The sequence below is a fragment of the Balaenoptera borealis genome (assembly GCF_965194805.1).
Source record: "Balaenoptera borealis genome assembly, chromosome: 19".
NCBI lineage: Eukaryota > Metazoa > Chordata > Mammalia > Artiodactyla > Balaenopteridae > Balaenoptera > Balaenoptera borealis.
In genome coordinates, this window is record NC_138878.1 from 4,628,906 (window position 1) to 4,646,636 (window position 17,731).

At 48.2% G+C, this 17,731-nt stretch overlaps 1 protein-coding gene across 7 annotated transcripts in view; it reads right to left on the reverse strand.

The window, feature by feature from the left end:
- Positions 1-15,387, reverse strand: part of ATP2C2 (ATPase secretory pathway Ca2+ transporting 2) — a gene marked incomplete at its 3' end in the record, with an annotated part of 89,288 nt that extends 73,901 nt beyond the window's left edge. For 3 of the 7 annotated variants that reach the window (XM_082366853.1, XM_082366856.1, XM_082366854.1), the window contains exon 1: positions 15,116-15,386. In XM_082366853.1, the coding sequence (XP_082222979.1) occupies positions 15,116-15,214 (99 nt within the window). In that variant the 5' untranslated portion in view covers positions 15,215-15,386. Of the gene's footprint in view, positions 1-15,115 lie in introns of all 7 variants that reach the window. The other 4 variants (XM_082366857.1, XM_082366852.1, XM_082366851.1 and 1 more) reach the window with 2 other exon arrangements.
- Between the last annotated feature and the right edge of the window lie 2,344 nt (positions 15,388-17,731).

The window sequence follows — 17,731 nt, forward strand, 5'->3', positions numbered from 1 at the left end:
GAGTTGGGGAAACCATCTGGATTATCCCGGTGGCCCCATGTCATCACAAGGGTCCTTATAATGGGAGGCAGGAGGGTCAGAGAAGGAGATGTGAGGACCGAAGCAGAGGCTGTAGGGATGTGATTCCTGGCTTTGAAGACAGAAGAAGGGGCTACAAGCCAAGGAATGTAATCAGCCTGCAGAAGCTGGATAAAAGGCAGGGAAACAGATTCTCCCCCAGAGCTCCCAGAAGGAAAGCAGTCCTGCTGACCTTTTGATTTTAACCCAGTGAGACCTGTGTCAGACGTCTGACCTCCAGGACTGTAAGAGAATACACTTGTGTGTTTCAAGCCATCAAGCCTGTGGTGATTTGTTACCGCAGCCCGAGGAAACTGACACACCATCCATCCATCCATCCATCCATCCACCATCAGTCCCAGAAGGAACCCAGCTCTCTGAGCTCCCAGACTCCCAGTCCTCCTGTGCCCAGCACACTGCTGACCCACTTGCCCGCCTCCAGCATTGGACCGTGAGCCTCCCCCCGGGCAGTGGCTGGTTCTATCCAACTTACAGCCAAGCGCGCCGCTCAGCACTTGGCAGAAGAAAGTACTCAAAAGCGTTCGTGGGAGGGAAGAGAGGGAGGAAAGGTGGGGGACGGTGCTGAGCTGCCTGGAAGGTCTCGATGCCCGCGGGTGCTGGGAGCCAGGCCAGGGCTGGAGGGGGCGGCAGTGGCAGGTGGTTGCCAGGGGCAATGAGAGGCACAGATAGCCTAAGGGCACCGCCTCTGGAAGGTGCAGTCATGGGTTACGGAGCACAGCGCTTCTTAATGTACACTGCTTCCCGTGGTGACAGCTGAGCAGTGCTGTGGCCAGTGCCGCTGGCCCAAGTCCTCTAAGGGTCTTCTCTCACCAAACGACCCTGTGTTGGTTCACTTGTCCGTTCCCCAACTTCCTCCCTGTGTGCAAGAAACTCTGCCTGGTGCCTCGAGAAAGCAGATGCAGTGCCTACCCTGCCTTGAGAACCTACACAAGCAAGTTCATTTAAAAGAATATTAGGACAATAGGACCTTGCTGTATAGCACAGGGAACTATATTCAATAGCCTATGATATTTAGATGAAATGTCCAGAACAGGAAAACATAGAGATAGAGAAATTAGTGGTTGCTTAGGTCTGGGAGAGATGGGGAGTGGGTTGTGATAGCTAAAGAGTACAGGGTTTCTTTCTGAGGTGATGAAAATGTTCTAAAATTGACTGTGGTGATGGTTGCATATATCTGTGATTATATTAAAAACCACTGAATTACACACTTAAACATTTTTTTTAAATATCCTATGATAAGCCATAATGGAAAAGAATATGAAAAAGAATGTGTGTGTGTGTGTATATATACATGTGTGTCTATATATATATACACACACACATGTATATATATAACTGAATCACTTTGCTGTACAGTAGAAATTAACACAACATTGTAACTCAACTATACTTCAATAAAATAAATTTTAGGACAAGTAGGAACTAAAGAAACCACTGAAGTACCAGAAGAAACCACGGACTACATTTCAAAAACATCTCAGAGTAAGAAAGGACGTTCTGAGTGCCAGATGAAGCCAGAAGTCAGGAAGGAAAAGGCTGATAAATTCACTACATAAAACCGGTTGTCTTCTGCAAGAAGCACCACGTGCAAAGTCCAAAGGTAAAAACCACACTGTGGAAAATATCTGTAGCTTATAACACCGATGAAAAACAATTCCCCAAGCAAAAGAAGGGCTCTTACTTATGAAGAAGGGAAAAGACTAGCAGCTCTTGTTTTTCAAAAACGGGCAAAGGACATAACCTAAGAGTTCACAGAAAGGGAATAATGATGAATAACTTTGAAACACGAAAAGATCATCAAACTCATTTAAAATCAGAGATTCGCATTCAAGAGACTCCAGTACACCCTCCGCCACCTGTCTGATAGGTAAGGTTCCAGAAATTTGTAACAGGAGAGCTGGCGACAGCGGGTGGGGATGGAGCCTCTCATCTGGGGCCGGGAGGGGCAGGTGAATCCAGATGAGCCCCAGTGGAGGGCAGTTGGAAGCATCAAAGTTGAAAATGGACCTGTTCTACTCATATCTTTTGCAGATTTATTTACTGCAGAATGGTTTCCGTTCAAAGTCATCCACTGCAATACTGTTTATAATAAGTAAGTACTAGAAACAACCCACGTGCTGCTAATAAAGGATTGGTTAAATTAATTACGGTAGCACCATAACATGAAACCCTTTGCTGCCACCAAAATAAGAGCACAAACTTTTTTTTTTTTTTTACCTATACGGAAAATGTTAAATATATATGGCAGTAGAACTTACATACAGTCCTGTACACAAACCCTGCGTGTGCCTGGACGCACTTTTGCGCATGTGTACAATAGAGTAACCCCGCCAGGTGCCATGTGGAACCTCTCCAGCTCCCAAAAGGCTCCCTCGTGCCCTCTCCCGGTTGACAGCCCCCCAGAAGATGACCAACACTGGAGCTTCTATCACCATGGATTTGCTCTGCCCGTTTGGGAACTCCACATAAAGGGAATCGTACACACGCACTCCCGCATCTGGCTGCTTCGCAAGATTCATCCAGCTTGTTCCATGATCTGTAAGTCACTGTCTTTTGTTGCTGTGTCGTATTTCCAGGATGCCATTGCACGGATATGCACGATGCATGTAACGCTTTGCATATGGTTGGGCGTTTAGGCCAGTTTGCCCTCTTACACATAACACTGCTGGGACCACCGTGCGCACGTCTTTTAGCAGATAGAAGCCCCCATTTCTCCTGGGCACAGACCTAGAAGTGGACTGCGGGGTCACAGGGTGGGTTTACGTGCTTTTAGTGACAGGAGACACTGCCCAACAGTTTTCCCAAGCAGTGGTACCATTAGCAATAGTTTGAGAAGAAAAAAAAAATGGTGCAGCATATCATGAGCAACACGCTAGCCTATGTATAACCAAAAGGAGAAGAGGATGGATTTGCTAGTATAATCAGGGCACACCTCCAGCAGAAGCCACAGAGACCGGGGGCTGGGTCGCCTTTGGGGCTGGCAACAGGGTGGTGGAAAACCGAGGCAGTGACAGACTCCTACTGGACCCCCTTTTGTATCTTCTTGAATCTTGAACCATGCGTAAGAATTGCTGATTCCAAGGGGGAGAAACCAGTCCTGACCAAGCCGGGGGGCAGAGCTGGTGCAGGAGGGGAGGGGCTACCTGGGGACAGGGATGCTTGGAGAATCAGACTGGGCCAGTGCTAACTTGGGAAGGAGGGGCAGAGGCTGTGATCAGAGGGACCCATAAGGAGGCCAGTAGGGCTGGGCGCACAGAGCAACAGGAGGCTCAGATCCTGGGGCAAGAGTGATGTAATGAACTCAAAGGGCCTGCCCACTACTTTCTTTTTTTTTCCCTCTCTTTTTTTCCCCCTAGTACTTTTTAATACTTGTGGGGCGGTGCGGGGTGGGGGGGGGAACCCTAACTGCAGTACTTGGGTGGAGGCCCACGTCTCACTGATCTGGGCTCTGATTCTAGTTCCCCCAGCTACCAGCTGTGCAACTCTCAGCAACTCCCTTGACTTCCCTGAGTCTCAGTTTTCTCCTCTGTAAAATGGGAATAACGATACCACACACGGAGCATTGCTGAGGCGGGGGTTCTTAAAGTCCGGCCTCAGGTCAAGATGGGTTTCACAGGTGTTTTCCAGTCCCTGAAATCACATCTAGGTAGTGTTTGTGGTCTGTGCGTGTGTAACGGTGGTGTGACCCCAGACAGCGAAGAACTGCCAATAGGACATGAGATACTCAAGAAAACATATGTTGTTGGGGGGTGGGGTGCAGTGCGGTCAAGGGGCCAAGAGAGAAGACAGCCGAGCTAGGCGGTGGCCAATGGACTGGGGACCAGTAGGTGGTTGGCAAGGTGCGGAGCCTGGTTACACACAGGGAGATTGCCAATAAGTAAATTTACCAAAGATCATGGGAGCTGGCACTCTCACTGTTGGTGAAGGGAGTTACAAATATATAAAGAGCTGGCACCAGCCCTGTGGTATTTATTGCATTGAACTCTGTGATCAAATATATTACAAATATGTATGTATACACATACACACAGGTATAAAACTAAATATGGCTCTAACAGTGTACACGTACACACACACCTGCTCTGAGAGGGCCCAGAGGCCGTAATACCGCAAGAGCATGAGAACACATCATACCAGATCTTGATTTCTAAATACCATTCTTCCAGTGAAAAGAGAGCCAAGACTCCTGGGAGAAATGGCTGATTCCAGGGCTGGGGCAGGGAAGGTACCAAATGAGTCTGGAATTTCTTGGGATGCCAGAGAGTAGGCAAGTGCTCAAAGAATGATGGAAAAATGTCCAGAGGATGCAAAAGTCACCATGAGAAAAGGCTTCTGCTGGCCAAATCTGGGCAATCTGGGCATCACAATAAAAAAAAAATTGATGGTAACCAATTTTAACCCACCTAACAGAATAGGAATTTGTGAGCGCATAACGATATATGAATGAATACACAAACAACTACATGAAGAGGGGAAAGGGGCAGCTCTTCCTGATATCAGAACACAGGTAATAAATGAGGGAGGAATGATGAAATTGGAAAATTTCTGTTTAGCAAACATTATAAAAGTAATGGAGGATGGCCAACAAACACATGAAAAAACGCTCAATACCACTAATTGTTAGAAAAATGCAAATCAAAACTACAATGAGGTACCACCTCACACCGGTCAGTATGGCCATCCTCACAAAATCTACAAACAATAAGTGCTGGAGAGGGTGTGGAGAAAAGGGAACCCCCTTGCACTGCTGGTGGGAATGTAAATTGATACAGCCACTGTGGAGAACAGTATGGAGGTTCCTTAAAAACTAAAAACAGAACTACCATGTGACCCAGCAATCCCACTACTGGGCATACACCTAGAGAAAACCATAATTCAAAAAGTCACATGCACCCCAATGTTCACTGCAGCACTATTTACAATAGCCAGGACATGGAAACAACTTAAATGTCCATCAACAGAAGAATGGATAAAGAAGATGTGGTACATGTATACAATGGAATATTACTCAGCCATAAAAAGGAATGAAATTGGGTCATTTGTCGAGATGTGGATGGACCTTGAGACTGTCATACAGAATGAAGTAAGTCAGAAAGAGAAAAACAAATATTGTGTAATAATGCATATATGTGGAATCTGAAAAAAATGGTATAGACGATCTTATTTACAAAGCAGAAACAGAGCCACAGAAGGAGAGAACAAACATACAGATATCAAGGGGGAAAAGGGGGTGGGATGAATTGGGAGATTGGGATTGACACATATACACTATTGATACTATGTATAAAATAGATAACTAATGCAAACCTACTGTATAGCACAGGGAACTCTACTCAGTGCTCTGTGGTGACCTAAAAGGGAAGGAAATCCAAAAAAGAGGGGATATATGTATAATTATAGCTGATTTGCTTTGCTGTACAGTAGAAACTAACACAACATTGTAAAGCAACTATACTCCAATAAAAATTTTAAAAATAAATAAATAAAAGTAATGGATTCAGGCAAGGATCACCAACAGAAAATGAGAAACAGGCTATTGACATAGCCTTAACGCGACTCATCATAAAATACCAATTGATTACAATGGGGAAACAGTAACTTTATAGAAGAGAAACCTGGCCAGTAGGAGTGGAGAATTCAAGCACAGAAATCAGGCAGACCCAGGTCCGAATTCCTGGGCAAGCTGCGTGGGCCTGGGCAAGTTACTTCACTTTCCAAGGCTCAGATTCCTGCAGGGATTTTTGTAAGGATTCAAAGTAATGTGGTGCATCCACAGATGTTCAGTGGAACATTGTTCTAAAAATTAAAGATGGGAAACTACCTAAATGCCCATCAGTTGGGGAGGGAGGTTAAATAAAAATGCCTACACAGCCATTAGAAAAGAATGTGCTGCTATTTACAATAGCCAAGACATGGAAACAACCTAAATGTCCATCGACAGATGAATGGATAAAGAAGATCTGGTACATATATACAATGGAATATTACTCACTCATAAAAAGGAATGAAATTGGGTCATTTGTAGAGACGTGGATGGACCTAGAGACTGTCATACAGAGTGAAGTAAGTCAGAAAGAGAAAAACAAATATCATATATTAACACATATATGTGGAATCTAGAAAAATGGTACAGATGAACTGGTTTGCAGGGCAGAAATAGAGACACAGATGTAGAGAACAAATGTATGGACACCAAGGAGGGAAAGCGGGGGAGGGGGTGGTGGGATGAACTGGGAGATTGGGATTGACATATATACACTAACATGTATAAAATAGATAACTAATAAAAAAAAAGAATGAAATAATGTCATTTGCAGCAACATGGATGGACCTAGAGATTATCATACTAAGCGAAATAAGTCACAGAGAAAGACAAATACCATATGATATCACTTATATGTGCAATCTAAAATATGGCACAAATGAACCTATCTACGAAACAGAAAGACTCACAGACATACTCACAGACATAGAGAACAGACTTGTGGTTGCCAAGGGCAAGGGGAGGGGGAGACGGAGGGGTGGAGAAGGGATGGAGTGGGAGTTTGGGATTAGCAGAGGCAAACTATTACATAATAGGACGGATAAACAACAAGGTCCTACTGTAGAGCACAGGGAACTACATTCAATATGCTGTGATAAACCACAATGGAAAAGAATATGAAAAAGAATACATAAGTGTATAACTGAATCACTTTGCTGTACAGAAGAAATTAACACAATATTGTAAATCAGCTATACTTCAATCACATTTAAAAAAGAAAAGAATGTGTTTGATTGGGATGTATTGCAGGGATGTGGGGAGAGTGGAGGAGCTGCTGACGGTGTGTGCAGTAGGACCCTATGTACGTAAAAAAAAATAATAGACTTATGTTGTTGTATATAAATAATAGTAGTTACTCTGACCAGGTGCTGTCCTGAGTACTCCATGCGTATTGAACCATTCCACTCCATAACATATCTCTGACGTGTGTACACTTGACCCCACTGGAGAGAAAACAGAGGCACTGGAAATATTAAGAAATTTGCTTAACATCTTCTGCTGGCTGCGGAACTGGACTTTGCAGCCAGGTAGCTGGTGCTGCAGACTCCAGTGTTCCTAACCACAGCCTCTCTAGAACTGCACAGAAAGGGGGCCAGGACCGCCCAAGCAAACGGTAATCTGATTACTGCAAACTGATTAGTTGGCAAACGGTACCTCCTTCCTCCCGCCACCAAGGAGGAAAGTGAAAGCAAAGAAGTGGGGCAGTGAAGGAGGAATCTCGGACTCTGCAAACTTTTACTGTGGTTTATGAAAAAACAAACAAACAAAAACTAAGACAAGTTTCAAAAGGGAAAAGAACAAAGGACAAAGAGGGAGGCAAATAAAGAAAAAAAAAGAAACATGCAGCGTTCCTGGTTCATAAAAGACAGCTGAAAAATAGCAGCTAACATTAGCCTAATTCAGTGGTCAATGAAGGTGAAACTGTCACTCAAATTTCAATACGCTGGTACTTGGGGGAGGGAGGGGCAGAGAGAGGGGCGGCCCAGTGGGTTGATTTCTGAAACCGGAGATGAGGTGCTGCTGAATGAGACGAGCGACCGGCAGGATCCCCCAGGCAGAGAGGCACCTCCCAGATCAGAGGAGGGAGGCCATGTTCCAGGGCGTGCATGACATGTGGCACATGGAAACAATTAAAATGAGAACGTGTAGCTTGAGTGCAAATCTCAGTTCTACAAGTCCCTGCCACCTCCTCCAGGAAGTCTCCCTGGATTGCAGCAGTAGCGTCCCCACAGGTGACAGGCATACACAGGCTGTATCCAACTCCTTTCTTACATGCACTGCTTTCCTTCATGGGACCTATCTCACTTTGTAATTATATGCTCACTATATAATTACTTGATGACTTACCCACCAGACTATAAGCTCCACTCAGTAGACGGGTGTTTTACTCACTGAAGGGGTCTGGCCTCAGGAGGACAGATGTCACAGGGATGGCGAAGCAGTGGTTCTCAAACTCACTGAACATCAGAACCACCCGAGGGCTGGTTACAACTCAGACTCCTGGGCCGCAGACCACATGTGAGGAAGAGCTGATCTAAAGAAGCCACAAAAGTATGTGAGGGTCAGAAGGCTGTGCGGAGCCTGAAAAGGAGGAAACCAGATGGCGAGAACTTTCCGGCATCTCCGACTACAGACCTCACACAAAGATGCCCACCAGGCCGGCTCGGCAGATGTGCTCAGGAGGGCACGTGCTGCGTGCAACGCCCTGCCGGCGCTGACCTGAGATTCTCAGTCATTTTTCACGACGGGACCCCACACTTCCGTTTTGCAAATTATGTAGCTGGTCCTGCCCCCATCACTGAGCACCTCCCTGGGCATGGAGCTGGGCACTCGACCCGAGGCCAGAGAACGAACAAGACAGTGATGATTCCTAATAAAACCCATCGTCACGTTTTGAACTAGGCATTGGGCAGCGTTTTAAACCATTCTCTCATTTATTCTGTTTTGTTTTTAAAATGTTTTGGCTGTGCCTCGTGGCATGCGGGATCTCAGTTCCCTGACTAGGGATGGAACCCGTGCCGCCTGCAGTGGAAGCGCAGAGTCTTAACCACTGGACCGCCAGGAAGTCCCTCTCATTTATCCTTGTTTTGTTACTACAGTCATACTCGTGTGAGTATCTGCATACATCACCTAATCTAACCTTCACAAAGAGTCAGGGAACGGCACCCATGGGGAACCTCGAAGCCACTATGGGCACACCCCCACTATCAGACAAAGACATTCTGATGTGGAGAGATGAAGTTAAGTTTGCCCAAACTCACGTAGCCATAGTGATGGAACCTGGGCTCCACCTCTGGGCTTCTGGCCCCAGTCCCTGCCCTAAACCAAGACCTCCTGGTTAGGAGCAATCTTCTAGGCCAATATTCTTTCCCCCATACCCACAAGGTCCCCCAGATTCAGTGTTACTGGAGGGGCACAGACCGGAGGATCCTGAGATGTACACGGGGTGACCCTGTGTGTCAGCTGTAAATCTACCGGAGCCTGACCACAGTAGTCCGGTTTCAGTGGTTTGAAATATAAAGAATAATTACGGGTAGTGCCTGACTTTATTCTAGACGTTTCAAGTCTCTCTTACCCCGGGGACTCCAGAATCATGAGCTGTGAGCACGTCTTCCTTGGCATGGACTTGAGTTTCAAGTTGGGTCAGACACGTGCTCTGCTGGGCTCTGCTCCCTGCCCACGGGAAGTTCACGGGGAAGACGAGCTGGAAGAACACAGGCCATTTCCAGGGATTGGGGCACAAATTTTGGGTGGGGTTGATCAACACAACTTTAGGAGTGTCTGCAACCTCCACAGAAGGTTACATATTTCCCCAGTGTGACCCACAGCTTTCCCCCCACCCCAAATACCCATCCAGATATTTTCTGCAAGGAACATAGTATTACAGGCTGAATTGTGTTCCCCCCAAATGCCTCTGCTGAAGTCCTAACCCCCAGCACCTCAGACTGTGACTGTATTTGGAGACAGGGTCTTCGAAGAGGTGATTAAGTTAAAATGAGGTCATTAGGATGGGCTCGAATCCGATGTGACTGGTGTCCTTGTAGGAAGAGATTAGGACACAGAGGAAAGACCAGGTGAGGACACGGGGAGAAGACGGCCGTCTGCACGCTGGCTAGTCCCCTCCCCTTAGGAGCTTGGGGATCTAGGATCTGTTATCCTTAATAATAAGGCTCATGACATTGGACTGGGGCAGGGTTTCTAATAGGGCATCTTCAGACGTATTCTCAAGAGTCCACAAGTTTTCTGAGATCTTCCAAACTTTGAATATGTGTTTTAATAATTAGCCTAATATAATATATAATATAGACCTTCGGGTGGCCAGTTTATAACGAAGAGCTGTGATGTGACCCTAGTGCCACATGTGCATCTATGCCAACGATCAGGTGACACACTGAAGGGATGCAAGTTTCTCAGGGGCTCAGAGAGAAGAACCGGCAGGAGAACGGAGCCATCGCACAGCAGGCGGTGGTGACGTCGGCGCATCAGCTTTAAAACGTCTCACTTTTGAAGAGTGTCGTCTTGTTGCCAGCGAGGCCGTACACAAACCCAGTCTTGCACACAACTACCTGCCACCGGTGATGTGCAGCAAGTATGGTCACCACACACAGTGAAGAAACATCCCTTCCACAATGCCTGGCACTCACCTTATCTTCAAGTGAGCCAGCCAGTTCTACGGTTATCAAATGAGAGCCTTTCAAACTGGCATTCACGGGCTGCTTGCTGGCAGTTGGGGCAAAGTATGATGCGGGTGGTCCTAATCTAGCAAACACATTCTTGATCACTTTAAATGCCATTTTCTACATATGCATGTAATTAGACATCCCCAGTATGAGCCTTATCAAGATCAAAATTCAAGAGAGTCTAAATAAAGACTGGACCTCAGGACTAATAAAAACACTAACACAAGGAGACAGCTGTGCAGCAGACTTTGTGCCAGGTGTGGTTCTGCCATTTAAGGAACTACTTCTTTCTACCATTGTGGTCGGCAGGCTCTAAGACACCCCCGATCACCCTGCCTCCACTTAAGGACATCCTCGTGTAATCCCCATCCCTTGAGACCCAGCTAGACCTAGACTCCTTCCAATGAACAGAACATGCCACAAGTGAGGAGACATCACTTCCAAGACTGCGTTATAAAAAGCATCACTCTTCCTTGGGGAAGCCAGCTGCTGAGCCATGAGGCGGCCCCGAGGCTGCCCCCTGGAGAGGCCCATGTAAGCCAGGGCCAGAGACCCGCCAACAGTCACAAGAGGGAGCTTGGAAGGGGATTCTCTCCCCTTCCACCCAGAGAGCCTTCAGATGAGACCACAGCTCTGGCGAGAGCTGGACGGCCACCTCACGAGAGACCTGGAGCATCCCCCGGATCTGCGACCCAAAGAAACTGGGAGAGAATCAACATTTGTTGTTTTCAGCTGCTGCGTTTGGGAGTGATCTGTTACACAGCAATCCACAACGAACACAATCATTCGACGTCACTGGTTGACTTTTAACGATACATCACCAGTCACGTCAAAATGCAGTTGCTACATGTGTACTTCATAATATTATTATAAATGTAGTTCGCTTTTATTGAGTTATAAGCACATGGCTATGTTTGGTGCAAATTTTAGGCTTCTACTTAGTTAAGTCACATTTTGATACAAATAATTTAAGACAACACTGGGGGCTTCCAATACATTTCTTCAAGATGACATATAATGGGCTTCCCTGGTGGCACAGTGGTTAAGAATCTGCCTGCCAAGGCAGGGGACACGGGTTCGAGCCCTGGTCCGGGGAGATCCCACATGCCGTGGAGCAACTAGGCCCGTGAGCCACAACTACTGAGCCTGCGCTCTAGAGCCCGCGAGCCACAATTACTGAAGCCCGCGCGCCTAGAGCCCGTGCTCCGCAACAAGAGAATATTGAGTAGCCTGCGCACTGCACCGAAGAGTAGCCCCCGCTCGCCACAACTAGAGAAAGCCCGCGAGCAGCAACAAACACCCAATAGAGCCAAAAAATAAAAATAAATAAAAACAAAATAAAAATGATGACATATATTGCTACATTTTGAGAGACACCAATGATGTGTGTGTGTGTGTGTGTGTGTGTGTGTGTGTGTGTAAATCTCAGAACTCCTCTTCCTGCAACCCAAGTGTGATCTCTTAAAAACGCAAATCTGACTGTGTCTGCTCTGTTTACTGCGTTCCTCGTGTTCGGCACATCTTTGAATAAATGAATGACTATCATGCCCCAACGTAAAACCTTTCGGTGATTCCCTGTTGCTCTATGGATGGAGACCAAACTCTTTACAAGGCCCAGAGGCTCTGTGTGGTCCACCTCGCCAGCCTCAACCTCTCCCACTAACCCTCGCACCTCACTCCCTTCTGCCTAGAACTCTCCATCAACTCCGCCCTTCCCACTCCCCCTAGTCTTTGCCATTCCTATGAGTCTTAAACATCCCTTCTCATTAAACAGTCAACTATGATCTGTAGTTTGGGACCCATCTCTGCCCACCAGACAGGGTACCACGAGGGCACAGAGTGTGTGCATCTTTTTCTCCACCCCATCCCTGGCGTGCAGCACCAGCCTAACACGGGGTAGATGCTCCATGAATCTGGGCTGGATGAATAACCAAGACACAGGTCTGCTGGAACCCAGCCTTCACCCCGCAGAGCCCCAGGAAGACGGATCAGTTCACAACGGGGAAGGCGGCACAGCGTGGAGCCGTGCCAGTCTCGGTTAAGAGACGGGAGCCCAAGGGCTTCCCTGGTGGCGCAGTGGTTGGGAGTCTGCCTGCCAATGCAGGGGACACGGGTTCGAGCCCTGGTCTGGGAGGATCCCACATGCCGCGGAGCGACTGGGCCCGTGAGCCACAATTGCTGAGCCTGCGCGTCTGGAGCCTGTGCTCCGCAGCAAGAGAGGCCGCGATGGTGGGAGGCCCGCGCGCCGCGATGAAGGGTGGCCCCCGCTTGCCGCAACTAGAGAAAGCCCTCGCACAGAAACGAGGACCCAACACAGCCAAAAATAAATAAATAAATTAAAAAAAAAAAAAAGAGACGGGAGCCCTGAGGGTCAAAGATAACTTCCTGAGTTGGTACCGAGTCATCTGGGAAGCAGGAATTTCTGGTCCAACATTTTCCTTGTCCAAAGCTCAGATCAGCAGAGAGAGCTTTTTTTCCAGTAATGAAAGGGGGTCTCCCATACACTTTTCTTGTCATGACACTGGAAATGCAGCAAGAATGAACCGTCTGCGGAGCCATAAGAACTGTGCTGATTCAGCCTCGAATGCTCCTAACGCTGGGTCCTCCCCCATCCCTGTCTCAACCACCTACGTCCCCTGCCCAGTCACTCTGCCATTTAAGACCGTTGGATCTTAAATCAAACTTCTCCAGGCGTCTCTCCTGACTGCCAGCCTCCCCCATGAACTCTGTTTTGGAGACAACTGTATCCTTACCACCTGGCCGACCTGACAGCCTCAGCGGCCTCATCTAACACACCGGTACAATAACACAACTCACCTGGGGGTGAAGAGACACAGCAAGTTCTCAATACTAATTAGTACTATAACTGAGGTGACTCAGCAAAGTGGCGGGGAGGTTCAGAGCCTGCCCAGGACACCACCTGCAACAAGGGCTCAGGAAAGAGAGTTATGACTATTATGGAAATGACCCCGGTAAGCAAACTTTGCTTCTTTTTCAAATGTTTCTGAGCCAAAAAAAAAAAAAAAAGAGTTCAAATTGGAGGATGTAAGTGTGAGAGCAAAGACTGTCAGCTGAGGTGGCAGGAAACAGGTCACCTGGCCCGGCCGGTCTCCTCCCTCATCACACTCCCCATTTACCTTTATTTCAATTTCCTGGGTTTGATGAACTGCCTTTAAAGACAGGATACTGTTTCTCCGCCAGCCTTGGCGGCTGGCTGCCTGGATCTCCTGTCTCGCTCCACGGCCACACTGCCAAGTCGTCACACACCCTTCGGGGTGCAGCTGAGACCATCCCGACCACAGCAGGTGGGCAAGCCCCCGCCACCGCATACCTATAGACAGGTTGAAGACCTGTCCCACTCTCGAGGGCCCCTCTGGGGGCATGAAGCCCACTTTGGTGCAGAGATCAAATTCGCCCCAGCATCTCTATTCATGATACGTCATCCCCATACCTGGCACACCTGGATACTTGGCAAACCTGGACATCCCATAAAATCTGACTGTAAGCAACTACATCAGGAGTGTTTGAAAGATATCTAGCTTGATGCAAAAATCAAAAGATGGAAAGAAAAAAAAATAAACAAAGTAACACAGAACAGGCAACCATGTTGGCAAACTAACTTCAAACTCCTTCAACAGAATGAATTATGTGGCACATAGGGAGAGAAATGGATTTCGGCAAAATAATGGAACTCTGTATCCAATCCATGGTTAACACACATGTCGCTTCAGAATAATAGAGATTATCTGAGAACTGCTAGTTACACAGCCCTGTGGTCTACCACCCTAGCACCAGAATTCTCACGTTAGCATCCATTTATAAAATACTCGTTTTTTAAATGCACAAATACCAAGACCCACACAACCAAAATGTTTTGACTGTTGTCAAGTTTTTCCAGCTGACCTCTTTCATTAAAAAGTAAATTTAACTTGGAGGTTTCCCTTCAGCCGTGGAAAGGCCACGAGCACCTCCAGAGGACCACTTCAGGAATTTTATTTTTGAATGACCGATTACATTTTAAAAAGTGCAGTGACCCAGAGATGCTTTTGCAGAAACTCCATGCTCTCTGCTCTTGTATCACGCAGTGAGTTCTGCTTACAAGCTACGGAGAAAGTTGGGGGTCACCCCTTGACCCTGCTTCGTCTCTGGGTCCTCCACATGGAAGGAAGGGCTTTTGGGGACAGCTCTGTCAGTTTCTCTGCTGGTAAAAACTCCCCTGGCCCTAAAATCCTGTTGGCTTATCCTAAAGGGTCCCCTGGAGGCTGCAAAGTCAACACACAAATCTGAGTGGTTTTTTTTAAGTGTCTCTGGAGATGTGGGAAACAAAGGTGGGAGGCATGGCCACTCTTACCCTGATTTCCACCATTATTGCTACTATTCATGCTAAAACATTTGCACAACAGTTTTTGTTTTTTACCTCGCTCTAATCCCCCCCGCCCCGTTCAAGTCACTTTAAAAAAATCCGGATAGCAGCCTGGTGTGGAAACCCGGTAATTTAAATTTTCTGGAGTCAGAGAAACCAAAGTTAGGTTCCTAGCTGGGTCATTTGCTAGCTGCGTGTCCCTTAAGGGACATATTTCCCCTGTCTCGGCCTCAGTTTCGAGTCCGCAAAATGGGCTGGCAGGCGAGGGTTAAAAGGCGAGCGCCGGGCCCAGAACAGAAACGAGAGCTGGCGTTGCTATGAAGACGCCTTCTTTCTAGAACCAGGGGAAGGCGGGCGAGCTGGAGGAGCGCAGCCCGCAGCGCGCGGACGGGCTCTTGGGGTGGGACGGGGTGGGGGGGGTCGGGTCTCATGCCCCGCGCCCGGACTCACCAAGGTTTCCAACTCGCCCCTCTCCAGCAGCTGGTACTGGTGGCCCGCGCCCGAGAAGGCGAGTTTCTTCAGAAACTTGGAGAAGCGTCCCTCGACCATGGTGAGCGGGCGGAGGCCCCTCGCCCAGCCTCCCGTCCCGCGGGCGGCCGCCCCTGCCTGAGTCCCTCGGTCTCTGGCGTGGCCGGGGCTGGCTGCGCGCGTCCAAGCCTCCCGGGCCAGGCCCAGGTTACCAGGTAGCCGTCTACCTGCCCGCCGCAGCTGAGGCCCCGCCCCCGAGGCGGAGCTGCGCCCTCGGCGCACCCGGCCCCGCCCCGCCCGGCGAGCCCGCCCGAGACTTTCTCGCCCTTAGGGGCCGCGGCGGCCGGGGAAGGCCCGGGGGCTGCAGAGGCGCCTCAGAGCTTGGGCTGTTTCCCAAACTTGCCAGATGATGAGATGCATCTGGAGCGGGGCGGGGGGCGGGGGGGTGCGGAATGGGTTGGAGATGAGCGATAAATGCTTGTTTAAAATGTAGATTTCCACACCCCTCCCTACCCTGAGTCACTGGGTCTCCAGAGGGCCAGGAAGCTGGACTTTACCGAGCACCCAGGTGCTTCTCATGGGGAGCCACGTGTGGTCAACTAAGGTGTTGGGAGCACGATTATCCGGAGCTGAGTCAGACTCCTGCAGCTGCTGCGAGGCTCGGGACCAGCCACGTGGCCTCTCTGAGCCGCGGTTCCCAGTTTGTTATTGAAGGAGGAGAAAGCTGAGACCTCACCTCGGCCCTGGGGGTGAATCCCAGGAGCTGGAGAGTTTGAGGACCCCTCTGGGCTCCGCCTGGTGCTGCATGATGTCTGAGCTCTCTTTCCTCACCTGCAGAATGGGCTCCTGGCGCTCACTAATGGTGGGGCTTGGGGCAGGTTTCTAAAATGTTCAGAGCCTTAGTTTACCGATCTGTAAAACGGCCACCATGATTGCACTTCCTTCCCAGTGAAGTTGAGGGGATTTGATGGACCGTGTTATGTAGGAAGAGCTCAGGGCAGGGCTTGGCATAGTGTGTGTGGGGCGTATTCATCATCATCCTCGTCATCATCACAGGGAAGTCACTGGGCTCAAATGGCTCCCGAAGTATGTGGGTGAATGTGCAGTGTAGGCAGTTCCCAGCCTCCAAGTGGATATATTGGAATGTGTAAGGGCTTTGGCTTCACGTGGGACTGGAATTCAGAACAAGACCCACCTCTTAGTAGGGAGGTGGCTTTAGAGAAGGCTGTGCCACTCTTCTGTGCCTCAGTTTTCTCATCTGTCGAGTGGGGTTACTTAAGGACTATAGGACAGGGCATGTGTATATGTCCATTAAACTGTGCTGCCCCTTTGGAGCAAAGGTTTGCCACTTAGCCCACCTGCCCCCCAGGGGGTGGCCACCTCAGCCCCACTCAAGCTGATAGGTTTTAGAGACCCTTCCTGTTTCTCCTGCCTCATCCCCCCTTTGCAGAAACCATGCTGCTTGGTTCCAGCAAAGGCCCAGAAGTGATGGAAAGAGCAAAACTCTGGTGTGACTCAAATTTGAATCCCAGGCCTGTTCCTTTCAGATGTGTGACCTCGGGCAACTTTCACCACCTGTTTCCACCTCGGTTTACTCACCCACAAAATGGGGATAACGCTACCTATCCGTCTGAATCAGGGTCCCAGCAAAAAACAGATGGTGCCTCACACTGAGTGCTTTGGGGAAAGTTTGATAAACACACTATTTGTGAGCAGGGGGTGATGTGTTGGGCAAATGCCTTTCCCTTGAAAGCCCCACCTGTGCTCCAGCTCAGAGTTGTCAAGAATTTGTGGCTCATGTATGAGAATGCCCAGGGCATTCAGGAAGTAAATTCTGGGTAGTGGATATTGTGCAACACTCAGACCTGTTGGGATGAAAAAAAAAAAAAAAAATGGAGTGGATCACAGCGAAAGCAGTTTAAGAGACCAGCTTTGTGACTGGGATGGCTGAATGGGCATTGTTACGCTTAAGTTTGCTTAATTTTTGTCTTTGCTGCATAGTGATCAGAAAATGCAGCCTGCACGCAGGTCTACTACCTTTCCTTAATTTATTGAGACTTTGTGCCTGGTTTGTATGCAGTTTTTGTAAATATTTCAATCCCACTAAGGCAAGTTGGTATATTCTTTGAACGAGTATTGGTAAGCTGTACTTTCTTTGTAAATTAGTTCTGTATTTATTCACTCTAACTTTATGACTCCATTGTTCATGTCTTTATTTCTGACTACCTGATCTGACACAGGAAGAAAAGGAAGAGTTTGAAATTTCCCAGTTTAATTGCTTTCCTGTCCATTTTCCCCTTTTGCCTTCAGCCTGTTGAATTCTCGAGTCCACACTCAAGGAATTAACTCAGACAAGACAGTTGCTGGGAAACTCTCTGAGGTTGGCCGCTCTGGGAGCGATTGATCCTGATGTTCTGGCCTGACCTTGAGAGTCAAGGGCACGACTCAGCCCAAAGCATCCAGCCTTTCCTGAAGTATCGGCTCTGGGCATCTTGAACAATGAGGTCACACTCTTCAAGGCCCATTCACTCTCTGTATGAAAGTGGTGTCATTTCATGAACCATAAATTATCTCCCCAAAACACACCCTGTTGGGAAG